Raw genomic sequence first — 14623 nt, forward strand, 5'->3', positions numbered from 1 at the left:
ACAATTTGCCATCTGGTTTGATTAATATAAGCAATTTGATGTTTAGCATTTACTTTTACTGAAGTATGACAATTGAGTACTTTTTTCACCACTGTACTTGAGTACATTTAAAACCAGATACTTTTATACTCTTAGTAATGTTTCACTGGCTGACTTTTACTTGAGTCATTTTCTATTAAGGTATATTTACTTTTACTCAAGTATGACAATTGGGTACTTTTTCCACCACTGATGGAACAGCTAATTGGGCAGATTGGTTGCCACTCAAGACCGTTTTGCGTGGCTGCTTCCTTGTAGCATTTTAGCTAAGCAGGTTAGGATAATTAACGTGGGAGGTTAGGAGAATTAACAAGGCAGGTTAGGATCATTAACGCGGCAGGTTAAGAGAATTAATGTGACAGGTTGGGAGAACTAACGAGGCAGGTTAGAAGAATTAACGAGGCAGGTTAGGATAATTAATGAGGTAGGTTAGGATGTTTTTTTTACCCCTTTACCCCTTTATCCAATTGGTAGTAGTTACAGTCTTGTCTCATCGCTGCAACTCCCGTACGGACTCGGAAGAGGCGAAGGTTGAGAGCCATGCGTCCTCCGAAACACAACCCAACCTAGCCGCACTGCTTCTTGACACAACGCACATCCAACCCGGAAGCCAGCCGCACCAATGTGTCGGAGGAAACACTGTACACCTGGAGACCTGGTCAGCGTGCACTGTGCCCAGCCCGACACAGGAGTCGCTAGTGCGCGATGAGACAAGGATATCCCTTCCGGCCAAACCCTTCCTAACCCGGATGATGCTGGACCAATTGTGCGTCGCCCCATGGACCTCCCGGTCGCGGCCGGCTGCGACAGAGCCTGGGCTCGAACCCAGAATCTCTGGTGGCACAGCTAGCACTGCGATGCAGTGCCTTAGACCACTGCGAGGTTAGGATAATTAACGAGGCAGGTTAGGATAATTAACTTGGCAGGTTAGGATCATTATCGTGGCAAGTTAGGATCATTAATCTTAGGGATCCGATCCCGTTAGCGGGATCAAAAATCGACAACATCCGGTGAAGTTGGAGCCGCAAAATTCAAATGACAAAATAGTAATATTAAACATTCATGAACATACAAGTGTCCTACATCATTTAAAAGCTTAACTTCTTGTTAATCCATCCGCGTTGTCAGATTTCAAAAAGGCTTTACGGCGAAAGCATACCATGCGATTATCTGAGGACAGCACCCCACATCAAAATACTTTTTCAAACCAGCACAGGCGTCACAAAAATCCCAAACAGCGATTAAATAAATCACTTACCTTTGAAGATCTTCCTCTGTTTGCAATCCCAAGGGTCCCAGATACACAATGAATGGTTGTTTTGTTTGATAAAGTCCTTCTTTATATCCAAGAAAGTCTGTTTAGTTGGTGCCATTAATTTCAGTAATCCACTCGTTCAACATCCAAAAAGTCCAAAAAGTTTGTCCAAACAAGTCAAACGATGTTTCAAATTAATCCTCAGGTACTCTAATATCTAAATAAACGATAAAATAAAAGACTGAGAATAGTATGTTCAATAGGGAAGATAAATAACGAAGAGACTACTTTTCTAATGAGGGACACCTTAGAAAAACTACAACTACTTTTTCATTTTTCAAGAAACAAGCCTGAAACCCTTTCTAAAGACTGTTGACATCTAGTGGAAGCCATAGGAACTGCAATCTGGGTCATTTTTATTTGTACATCCCATAGGCTAGCATTGAAATGGCCTATGATCTCAAAAAACTAATTTCCGGGATGAATTTTTCTTCGAGTTTTTGCCTGCCATATCAGTTCTGTTATACTCACAGACATTATTTTAACAGTTTTACAAACTGCAGAGTGTTCTCTATCCAATGCTACCAATTACATGCATATCCTAGCTTCTGGGCCTGAGTAACAGGCAGTTTACTTTGGGCACATCAGTCATCCGAACTTCCGAACACTGCCCCCCAAGCCCTGTGGCAGGTTAGAAGAATTAACATGGGAGGTTAGGAGAACTAACGTGCCGCGTTAATGATCCTAACCTGCCCTCCCCAGACAATCCCGCAGGTAAAGAAGCCGGATGTGGAGGTCCTGGGATGGCATGGTTACATGTGGTCTGCAGTTATGAGGCAGGTTGGACATACTGCCAAATTCTCTAAAACAACATTGGAGGCAGCTTACGGTAGATAAATTAACATTCAATTCTCTGGCAAAAGCTCCTGTGAACATTTCTGTCGTCAGCATACCAATTGCGAGCTCCCTCAAAACTTGCGACATCTGTGGCATTGTGTTGTGTGACAAAACTGCACATTTTATATTGGCCTTTTATTGTCCCCAACACAAGGTGCACCTGTGTAATGATCATGCTGTTTAATCAGCGTCTTGATATGCCACACCTGTCAGGTGGATGGATAACCTTGGCAAATGAGAGAAATGCTCATTAAACAGGGATGTAAACAAATATATGAACACACTTTTCTAGGATGTTTTTTTTTTCAGCTCATGAAACATGGGACCAACACTTTACATGTTGTGTTTATATTTTTGTTCAGTGTACATATAAAAAGCATGAATTGATAACATACATAGATACAATTAAGACACATCGTATAGGCCTGCAAACACTGAGTTACAATGGATAGCAAAAACACAATCACAGGAATCGCTTCAGATCAAACTCTAGGTTGAGACTGAAGGGAGCGAGGGTGTTTAAATTAAAGGACAATTAACATGGCAGGTTAGGAGAACTAACCTAGCTGGTTCAGAGAATGATGTAAGGTTAGGAAAAGTGTTAGGCTTAGATAAAATGCTACAAGGACGCAGCAAGCATCCACGCAAAACGGTCTTGAGTGGCAACCAATCCGCCCAATTAGCTGTTAGGTTTCCATACACCCACTTCGTGATGATCCTCCCACTTATTTCGCAACGCACACTTTCAGACACACTCCACCTATCTATCCACTTATCCATGACTCCCATTGAAAAATATTGAAACAGCGTCCTTCCTCCCTACCTTATTTGAAAAAGGCCCACGCTAATTTTGTGAAGACCTGAAAAGTAGGTACATCTCATCTGTATATGCCCTTTTTATCAAAGTGTTGGAAAAAGTTGTCAATAATCATCTGACTGGCTTTCTTCATGTGTATAGTATTCTCTCTGGTATGCAATCTGGTTTCCGCTCAGGTTATGGATGTGTCACTGCAAACTTAAAGGTCCTCAATGATGTCACCATTGCCATTGATTCTAAGCAATGTTGTGCTGCTATTTTTATTGACTTGTCCAAAGCTTTTGATACGGTAGACCATTCCATTCTTGTGGGCCGGCTAAGGAGTATGGGTGTCTCTAACGGGTCTTTGGCCTGGTTTGCTAACTACCTCTCTCAAAGAGTGCAGTGTATAAAGTCAGAAAATCTGCCTCTGAGGGTTTAGAGCTTGAGGTAGTCACCTCCTACAAGTACTTGGGAGTATGGCTAGATGGTACACTGTCCTTCTCTCAGCACATATCAAAGCTGCATGCTTAAGTTAAATCTAGACTTGTTTTCCTCTATCGTAATCGCTCCTCTTTCACCCCAGCTGCCAAACTAACCCTGATTCAGATGACCATCCTACCCATGCTAGATTACGGAGACATAATTTATAGATCGGCAGGTAAGGGTGCTTTCGAACGGCTAGATGTTCTTCACCATTCGGCCATCAGATTTGCCACCAATGCTCCTTATAGGACACATCATAGCCTGGTTCCTCTCTTGGTTTCTTCCTAGGTTTTGGCCTTTCTAGGGAGTTTTTCCTAGCCACCGTGCTTCTACACCTGCATTGCTTGCTGTTTGGGGTTTTAGGCTGGGTTTCTGTACAGCACTTCGAGATATTAGCTGATGTACGAAGGTCTATATAAAATAAACTTGATTTGATTTGATCACTGTACTTTATACTCCTCTGTAAACTGTTCATCTCTGTATCCTCGTCGCAAGACCCACTTGTTGATGCTTATTTATAAAAACCTCTTAGGCCTCACTCCCCCATATCTGAGATATCTACTGCAGCCCTCATCCTCCACATACAACACCCGTTCTGCTAGTCACATTCTGTTAAAGGTCCACAAAGCACACACATCCCTGAGTCGCTCGTCTTTTCAGTTCGCTGCAGCTAGCGACTGGAAGGAGCTGCAACAAACACTCAAACTGGAAAGTTTTATCTCAATCTCTTCATTCAAAGACTCAATCATGGACACTCTTACTGACAGTTGTGGCTGCTTTGCGTGATGTATTGTTGTCTCTACCTTCTCGCCCGTTGTGCTGTTGTCTGTGCACAATAATGTTTGTACCATGTTTTGTCCTGCTACCATGTTGTGTTGCTACCATGTTGTTGTCATGTTGTGTTTATACCATGCTGTGTTGTCATGTGTTGCTGCCTTGGTATGTTGTTGTCTTAGGTCTCTATTTGTGTAGTGTTGTCTCTCTTGTCATGATGTGTGTTTTGTCCTATATTTTTAAATATATATATATAAATATATACATATAGTTATTTTTTTAATCCCGTCCACGCAGGAGGCCTTTTGGTAGGTCGTCATTGTACATAAGAATTTATTATTAACTGACTTGCCTAGTTAAATAAAGGTTAAATAAAAATAAATAAAAAGTATAAATCCAAATAATTTTACTCATAAACTACAGTGTTGTGTGTGTGCTTATATATGTCCTATTTCAAGTAGGCAATTATACACATGTGTGAATTGTAAATGTGTTTGTATGTATATCCCATCTCCCCATACAGGGCCACGGTCAGCCATTGAGGAAATTCTATTAAACTGTCCCGAGCACCTGGGTAGGCGTGTTTTGCAGCGGGTGAAAGTTGATCGCATTTGTTTTGGAACTGAGTTGCCTCCGGGGCCTGAGCCATGTGCCCTATTCAAAACCATAGTTGTCTCAAAACAAAAGCGACGTAATTAAGCACGTGGAGTTATGTAACAGTCTGTGTTTTAACATGAAAAAGTGATTGCTTTTGATAAACACGCTTTATATGCCTGCTCAATGAAAACAAGTCAGACAATTCAAACATAGACTATATTTAATGGAAAAGATAATTAATCGGCTATTTGGCAGGCTAACTCCAAAAATGTCGCGTTCAAGAAAAATAGAAACTCGGAAATCTCCGACTTCCGAGTGTTCAAGATAACTGGGAACACGGAAAAAACGAGCTCCGACCTAGAAAAAATATATTTGAAACTGTTATCCAACTCGGGAATTCCAAATCGGGACGTCGGGCCTCTTTCGAAAGCTCCCACTTTCCGACCTGAAGACAACTGACGTCATATTTTGACCTCTTATTTGTCCGAGTTCCCAGTTGTCTTGAAAGCACAATTTCCCTGACTGAAACGACTGAGCCGAGAGTTGAGGACCAATGAAATTATATTCCCTCCCTCTTGCAAAGATTGCGTCATCACCCCCTTCATTTGAAGGTGACTGATTAAATATTGTATTAATCAAATGTTTGTTTTTGTATTTAAAAAAGTGTAGATTAATGTAAATTACACATTTAGTAATGCATTTCACATAATGTAACACTTTTGTAAGAGGCTCAGCGTAATCGAATCCACCCATTATCAACGCCTAACCTGGAGCAATTAGCGTTAAGTGCTTTGCTCAAGGGCACATCGACCGATTGTTCACCTTGTCGGCTCGGGGATTCGACCTACCGCCCTTTTCGTTAGTGGCCCAATCTAACCGCTAGGCTAAATTTGGGGTCATTTCTAATGTAGCATAATAACTAAGCACAGCAGTTTGGCTTATAGTTCAAACGTAGTTTAATTTCATTCAAGCACTTTACATATCGTAAAATTATTATGTTAACTCTTTAGGCTCCCTCTTCCAGCTACAAATTCTGGAATAGTCGCGAGGCAAAAGTAAACAGACCATAGCGCGATCTCTTGACGCGCCCTTGATAGTAACGAATTGGCTTTACCAATCATACTTCTGTCGAAGCCACACCCTTGCTTGCCTAAAGAAATTAGACTGAGGGAGTTTGATTAAGTGTAGTAGGCATTTCCCGTAACGTGAACAGGAAAAATCGGCGAGCGAGGAGCGCCCTTTTCAAATCGAACAGCAGCGTATGCGCTACTGCTCGTCATGTCTACAAGGCAGCAAGATGCATCGTTCAGAAATATAAATATCTTTTCCAAAAATATAGGCCTGTGTTTGCATTTTCAAACTAGTTTTAATTGGACAGGCTGATAAAGCCTTTTCATCTAAATAAAAATCTTCCGCATGTGAAAACAGAATCCTACCAATGATTTACATAATGTTATACTGACGTTACTCATTACTCCACGTGCTTAACCTAGCCATCACGCCCGGAAGGCAGCACCGTTCCAAAACGAATGGAATCAGCGCTAACCCGGTTCACCCGGGGCATTAATCAAATCCCCTCACTGGCATATGAACTCACATTGAGGGTGTGTCTCCCTTACTCAATGCGAAGTAATAGACGGCAGCCTTGTGCTCAGCTCAACTCTGCTCTTTCCCGCTCGCACTCCAATCTCACTAATCACGTTATGTTGGCGGTTTAGGTAAGGGTGAGAAGGGGGCACCAGAGTTCAAATCTGTTGCTGAGTTCACTTGTTTCTGTGTTGGAAGATTTGTGTGTTCTATTTGCCTTTGAAACGAACGGGAGAGTTGTCATTGGATTAAGTTGTATTTGTCGCTATGGGAGACGTGATTTCAAGCCACCTGGATGAGGGCAAACGGGAGATCATTACAGGTGAGTGGGTGGGTTGGGATTACACACACTGATGCGTTACTGTGGTAAAAGCGAAATTGCATTTGTCGCTGTGGGAGACGTGATTTCGAGGCACCTGGATGAGGGCAAGCAGGAGATCCTTACAGGTGAGTGGGTGGGTTGGGATTTTGTCAATGTTTGCCCTTACCACGGTAACGTGTGTGTGTGTGTGTGTGTGTGTGTGTGTGTGTAGGCGACGGATCATACATGTGTGAATAAGAACTAAAACTGAACAGTAGCCTTCAACGTCAATGTTGCCAACAATTGAATGTAGCACTGAAGGGAAACACTGTAGTTCCCTGGGGTGCCCTCATGAAGAGCCAAAGGTAGCCTACACCACGTTCGTTTCTGTCATCTAGGAACTAATTCCATCCATTCCATTTCCAGCCCAGTTCCCACAATTTAGTATTAGCACATATTCCTCGTCCTGAACAGAACGTTATTGGGGTAAAACACAGCGGCATGGTTTAGGGAGGGGGAAAGTTGTTACTTTTTTCCAATTTTTTTTTTGTTGTATTTGTCACATGCTTTGTAAACAACAGGTGTGGACCAACAGTTATAGTATTACGTGCCCTTCCCAACAATGCAGAGAGAGAGGAAATAATACAGTAAAACGTGTAACAATAACATGGCTATATACAAGGAGTACCAGTACTGAGTGGATGTGCAGGGGTATGAGGTAATAACATGGCTATATACAAGGAGTACCAGTACTGAGTTGATGTGCAGGGGTACGAGGTAATTGAGGTAGAGATGTACTTATAACTAGGGATAAAGTGACAATGATAAACCGTAGCAGCAGTATTTGATGAGTCAAAAAAGATAGTGCAGATAGTTAAATAGTTAACCAATAGCTAACTATTTAGCAGTCTTATGGCCTAAGGGTAGAAGCTGTTCAGTGTCCTGTTGGTTTGAGACTTGGTGCATCGGTACCGTATGCCATGCGGTAGCAGAGATAAAGGTCTATGACTTGGGTGGCTGGAATCTTTGACACTTTTTAGGGCCTTCCTATGGCACTGCCTGGTATAGGAGTCCTGGATGGCAGGGACCTCTGCCCCAGTGATGTACTGGGCCGTACGCACTACCCCCTGTAACGCCTTGCGGTCGGATGCCAAGCAGTTGCCATGCCAAGTGGTGACGCAGCCAGTCAGAATGCACTTAATGGTGCAGCTGTAGAACTTTTTGAGAATCTGATTGCCCATGACACGTCTTTTCAGGCTCCTGAGGGGGAAGAGATGTTGTGCCTTCTTCATGACTGTGTTGGTGTGTGGGGACCATGATGGATCCTTAGTGAGGTGGCCACTGAGGAACTTGAAGATCTCTACCCGCTCCACCTTTTTTCATTTTTTTTGACTAAATTAATGATTCTTTAGCTGTGTGAAAACTATAGGCCAGGCTGTGGCCAGGATGAGCATAAGAACTGAGTTTTATCTGACTGTCTGATTAGGCTCTTGTGCAGCAGGCTGTATGACAGTTTCATGGATGTTCCTGTAGAAACGTGTCCAGTCTGGCAGCTGAGAGGATGGGCCTTGATCATAGTGGAATAAGATTTAGGAGGGTGTGGTGGGCTATATGAGTGAAAGTATGCTCCCAACATTGACATTCAGTATCAATGCTTAGCTTAACACATCAATGCTTATGTTTTTCATTGATTATTTAAAGCATCTTCACCCTAAGAAGAACCTCACTGGTTTCAGGCACAGAGCATTTTACTGTCCGGTATCAAAATCAGTTCCAGCATTCCCGGTCTATGGACATTTCATAAATAAAGCTGCAGACAATATAAATCAATATGAAGAACTACCAGTGAAAACCTGAAGGATGGGGAAACCTTTGACTGAAGATTAAAGTCTTCCCCTATGCCTTGATCAGGGAAGCATCTGAGGGAGTGGTCCTTGTGGATAAGAGGGAAACCAGGCAGCAATGTTCTAGGATTTGGAGTGATACTTTTAATGTCTTGGCCAGCCAATCCAGAGACTTGTGTATCATAAGTGGAATTCCAGGAATGCATGAAAAATGCATCTGTGACTGGGGAAACTCTGACCTTGGGCTGCATGTAGTCTCCTAGGCTCTAAAGTACTGGGTGTCAAAGGCCCGAAGACGCCAAGGTATTCTTTCAAGCCCCGACGTGTTCATTATGTGCCGTGTGTGTGTCTCTCCTGTCCTCTCTCTATATCCATGGCCTTGTTCAAGACTGAATGTCATGACTATTGTTGTCTTCAGTAATCTCTCGATAGAGGTCACCACTAACCATTTCTTTCCTGTTTTAGATTGTGTTCACTTTGTTTAGTTGGTGGCATGTTCAAGAGTATGTCCTTGTAAGTAACTTGAGAATCACCGGTCAGTGGGTGTGGGCTGGAATACCAGAAATGCTCATGTGCAATGTTTCCTTGTGGCTGAAAGAGGCAGGGTTGTTGTAGGGTTTCACTGTGGGGAGTGGTGGGCTGCTAAAAGGGTGGTTTTGCGTGGCATGGCAAGGCGGGGCGCTCGCTCTCTCGCTCTCGCTCTCTAACCCACACCCTTTTGAGGACAGAGGTCTGTTTGAAAGAACAGGTAGCAGCAACAGCCATGGGTTAGCTAATATCTCACTGGCAACATGGTCCAACACATCTAGGCTAATCCCGTCAGGGCCCATTTACCCTGTTTATGCCATTACACACATTAAATCAAACATTAAAACACTCCCCCTCTGCTTTTGATGACAGCAGAGCAGGGTGTAAGTGTGTGAGTCAGTCTATGGGATTATCCCATTGGAATGTTTTTCTAAAGCTCTGTGTTGACCTGAGAAAGATACGATTATATTTGGCTGTGGAAGACAAGAGTTCAAAAAAAGTTGACTTGAATTCAATATTTCCCCACAGTTAGCTACATTACCGGTCCAAAGTTTTGGAACACTTACTCATTCAAGGGTTGTTCTTTATTTTTTACATTGTAGAATAATAGTGAACACATCAAAACTATGAATAACACATGTGGAATTATGTAGTAACCAAAAAAGTGTTAAACAAATCAAAATATATTTGAGATTCTTTTAAAAAGCCATCCTTTGCCTTGATGACAGCTTTGCACACTCTTGACATTGGCCCTATTTGGTGAAAGACCAAGTCCATATTATGGTATGAACAGCTCAATTAAACGAAGAAAAACGACAGTCCATCATTACTTTAAGACATGAAGGTCAGTCAATATGAAACATTTCAAGAACTTTGAAAGTTTCTTCAAGTGCAGTCGCAAAAACCATCAAGCGCTATGATGACACTGGCTCTCATGAGGACAGGAAAGGATGACCCAGGCTTACTTCTGCTGCTGAGGATAAGTTCATTAGTTACCAACCTCAGATTGCAGCCCAAATAAAAGCTTCACAAAGTTCATGTAACAGGCACATCTCAACATCAACTGTTCAGAGGAAACTGTGAATCAGGCCTTCATGGTCGAATTGCTGTAAATAAACCACTAAAGGACACCAATAAGGAGAAGAGACTTACTTGGACCAAGAAACACGAGCATTGGACATTAGACCGGTGGAAACTTGTCCTTTTGGTCTGGAGTCCAAATTTGAGATGTTTGGTTCCAACGCCATGTCTTTATGGGACGCGTTGTGGGTGAACGGATGATCTCCGCATGTGTATTTCCTACCGTAAAGCATGTAGGTGTTTTGGTGTGGTGGCACTTTGCTGGTGACACCACCTGTGATTTATTTAGAATTCAAGGCACACTTAACCAGCATGTCTACCACAGCGCTCTGCAGATACGCCATCCCATCTGGTTTGGGCTCAGCGGGACTATCATTTTGTTTTTCAACAGGACAATGACCCAACACACCTCCAGGCTGTGTAAGGGCTATTTTACCAAGAAGAGTGGAGGAGTGCTGCATCAGATGACCTGGCCTCCACAATCAACTGACCTCAATTTAAATTGAGATTGTTTGGGATGAGTTGGATCACAGTGTGAAGGCAAAGCAGCCAACAAGTGCTCAGCATATGTGGGAACTCCTTCAAGACTGTTGGAAAAGCATTCCTGGTGAAGTTGGTTGAGAGTGCCATGAGTGTGCAAAGGGTGGTTATTTGAAGAATTTCAAATATAACACATTTTGATATGTTTAACTTTTTTTCTTACTATATGATTCCATATGTTATTTCATAGTTTTGATATCTATACTATAATTCTACAATGTAGAAAATGGTAAAAATAAAGAAAAACCCTTAAATGAGTAGGTAGTGTGTAGAATCTTTTAACATGCACTTAACTAAAGAAGTTTGTGGATTTTATGTAAAGCTGTGGCTGCTAAAGAATTGTTCTGGTATAAAGCAGTGTGTGTGTGTGTGTATAGGGAATAGAGTGCCTTTTGAGAACAGCCTTCTCCAGTGAGGCATTGGAACATGACAGGATGGTATGCAGAAACCCTTCTGTTACCCAGACTCAGCACTGTTGAGGCCCGCAAGACAATTATTCTAGGCTGGGACATGACAACACTCCAAATTAATGAACACCACAACACAGCGTCAGCTAGACTTACAGTAATACAGCTTTAGCCCTATTTGGACGGGATTTGTTTTACTGGGGGATACACTGATGATACTTAACCTGTGTGACTAGTTGTCCCTGTGTTTTTGAGGGATATTAGTTGGACAGGTGCTGCACTCAGTTTGGGTAAGAACATGGGAACAAACTGATGCTTAAAACAAAGTTCTATGCACATAGCCTACAGATGAATGATCTGTAATATATCAACCTTCCTAGTGCCATTCTTCTCTTTTAAAAGATGAAGTGGACGATATCGTGTCAATAAATTGATACATTGACAAATATGTCAGTTAATTAAATGTCTGCGTAGGTTACAGTATATGGTTCTTATTGATATGCATTATTATTTGGACTTTCTCCGAACTGAAGGCCATTAGGCTAATATTAGGATGTCCCTAGACATATTACATATCTTCACACCTAGAAGAGCCTCCAGGCTTCAAGAATGACGGGCAGTTTGGTGTAACTTATCCCGTCGGAATCGTCCACTGGAAAAACAGACCTGCTGGGGTAATAATGACATACCGACGTTCCATAGTAATACTAGTGTCCTGTGCAGATAGGGCTTCAGATACTCACCTGTCTCTTCAGCTCTTCTATCAGTTCTTCTCCATCAAAGTGGATGTAAGGGAACATAAAGGAAGCTAATAGGGCGATGACCTAATGACCCTCAGTGTTACTGCTTGACAGGGGCGTAGAGCTCAACCTTGTAGAATACTATACACACAACATTGACCTGGACTTCCTACCTAAAACAGGAAATAATGTATCCCCATCAACTCCCTATAGTAGCCAGACTGTACACTTTCACAGAAGGATGGATTCTCTTCAGGATTCTCTAATAAAATATTGCGGTATTATTTTTGAAACAATGTTATAGCAATAATGTTTTGTTGATAAGCAGCGTTATCTAGTGCTAGTTGGCTGAACCGGCACAAACTCTGGTATTTTTCATCCTATAGCTTGTTCCACATCTTTTCTTTAAAATTGACAGCAAAACATGTTTTCAGTATTTTATTTCCCTGACTGAAACTCTTTTTTTTTTTCATGCTCTCTCTCTGCAGCAGACATATAGTGAGCAATAAGTTCGGGACATCAAATTGCAATAAATATAGAATCAAGAGAATTGCAATAAATATTGTATCGGCATCTAATTATCGTGAGGTCCCTGGCAATTCCCGTCCCTACTATATAGTGCACTATAAAGGCGATAGGGTGCCATTTTAGGACACAGGCCTGGATCTAGTGTTTTTGTGCATGCTCTCAGCTCATTTTGTTCTTCAACTTCTTCCCTCTGTTCTTGAGAGCTGTTGCTGTCTTCCCTCACATGGCCCCTCATGCCCAGTCAGCAGCACCTTCCCTGCCTTCCTCCCCCTCACCACTCTGACAGAGAGACACTCCATCAGCCCACAGTCCTAACTACATGAAGAAAGAACCCTCACCCATCCTCGCACTGCAGAGAGAACACACACAAACCCATCTGAACATCACGTTTCCCCCACTCATGCTCCAGACCTCTAGGACACGGTGGGGATTATGAGATTGGTCTTGTCAACTCTGAGGCCCATGATACTGTATGCTAGTTTTCACACAACATGAGGCTGACAAGTTTATTTTCCATTTTTGATTCTGCTGAAGTTTGGGAACAGCGTCAACAGACGCAAGGTCAGAGAGTTGGCTGCTTCGTCAGAAGTTCTCAGTTGAACCCGACGTTCCTTCACAGAACATGAGTTGCAGGGAAGTTTATTCAAGTGTATCCTGAAAGGCAGTTGAGGCCAGTTGAACAGGGACTGTATTATCTGCCAGTTCAGCTCCTTCATGCTGTCTACTAAGCATAATGGACTGAGATGAATACATGTTTTTCTTTGCTCAAGAGGTCCATTGGTTCCTCTCACCATGTGATCATGCCTCACTTCAAAACAACAGAGTAACTCAAAGGACAGTGTTGGGAGTATGTCAGCTGTGTCATGCCGCCAAACCAACCACTCGCACCTCACTGATTCTCTGTCGTGTTTATCAAGTCTGCCAAAGTCATACAGAGTGCTCTGTGTGTTACCTTGTTACAATGATAATAGTCGGGATAAACACTGCCGGTCTGTTCGTCTCATTTCATCAGGATAGCTATTCTTGTGTCATGTTTGAGATGAGTGGCACGTCTGTGTGACTCAATCAAGTGATGTGCACACGTACAAACACTTATCTTGTGGTTTGTACTCCTCAGGCCTGTCACAAGCTCTCAAAAGTGACTCTTTTCCACACTCCCCACATACGACAAATCTGTCACACTGTCATTGAGTGAATGGTTTGCTCAGCCAACTTGATTCTCCTAATAACTGCTGTAGACTACGTTGAGACCCAGGCCCCCTCTCTCTCCCGCTCCCTGGTTGAGCTTTTCATCAGAAACCATCAAGCGCTACATGCTTTATTCTTACACTTAATTTTACTGCAGAAAAGTTGGTGCATTAGACTCGCTACATAAAGGAGGTGAACTACGTGAGACTGAATAGCTGTCACAAACACAGATGCTGCAGAATCTGTGGGAGAGTTGAGTTCAGGGAAATTCCATGATAACAGAAATGTGCTGCGACTCATTTTTTAAAGATTTATCACTTAAAATGTATGCCAATCAAAGACCATTGATTTTCAAAGTCAAACAAACCATACAACACTCTGCACAAGGACTACTTTTAACAATTTATACAGAATTTGACAAAAACACACTTATTGGAAGAACCCCCTAGACGCAAAGAACCCCCAGAAATCAAAGCCTTTGCTTATTCCACATTTTTAGGATAGAAAATGGTGAAACATTTTAAATATGCCTTATTTATTTTTTATTGACACTTCATTTGACATGCTAGTGTTGAACTTCGCTTGTTGGTGCTCATGGGTCCTTTCAGATGGAAATGACCTTGAGAAACCATCTCTGGTGACTGGATGGATTTGGGCTACCTGGGAGTGGTGCAGCAATGTGCAGTTTTGTACTCTGTTGTCAGTCAGGTTGTTTGTTCAGGATGGTTTGTGAGTCACTACACTAACAGTGATGCAGCTATGAATGGTTGCCCTAAAAGTCTCTGCTCAATCCATTCTGGAGGCAGTGGGAGCACAAAGGATGGAGTGAAAGTGGAAATGTAAGTTGCACCTGTTAGATGTTATGGAAGGTCTGTTTGAAGGCCATGGGGAGTGGCTCATGGTGGACTGTACTGTTCTCCTGTCTCTCCTACATGTTAATAATAATGGACAACCCACGTTGGTGATCTGCCGCCTGTTATCCCTCCTCATGACTTAGTTCCTGAGCATCATTCTGTTGTCCAGTTCATAGAAATGG

General features: G+C 42.4%; 1 protein-coding gene across 1 annotated transcript in view; it reads left to right on the plus strand.

Moving 5' to 3' along the window:
• Nucleotides 1-6460: 6460 nt before the first annotated feature.
• LOC129826689 (protein Niban 2-like) overlaps nt 6461-14623 on the plus strand; it is a 35389-nt gene continuing 27226 nt past the window's right edge. Inside the window, exon 1 of the mRNA XM_055887695.1 lies at nt 6461-6753. Coding sequence (XP_055743670.1) covers nt 6699-6753 — 55 coding nt within the window. The 5' untranslated portion in view covers nt 6461-6698. The remainder of the gene's footprint in view (nt 6754-14623) is intronic.

The sequence above is a fragment of the Salvelinus fontinalis genome, chromosome 28 (assembly GCF_029448725.1).
Source record: "Salvelinus fontinalis isolate EN_2023a chromosome 28, ASM2944872v1, whole genome shotgun sequence".
Lineage (NCBI taxonomy): Eukaryota > Metazoa > Chordata > Actinopteri > Salmoniformes > Salmonidae > Salvelinus > Salvelinus fontinalis.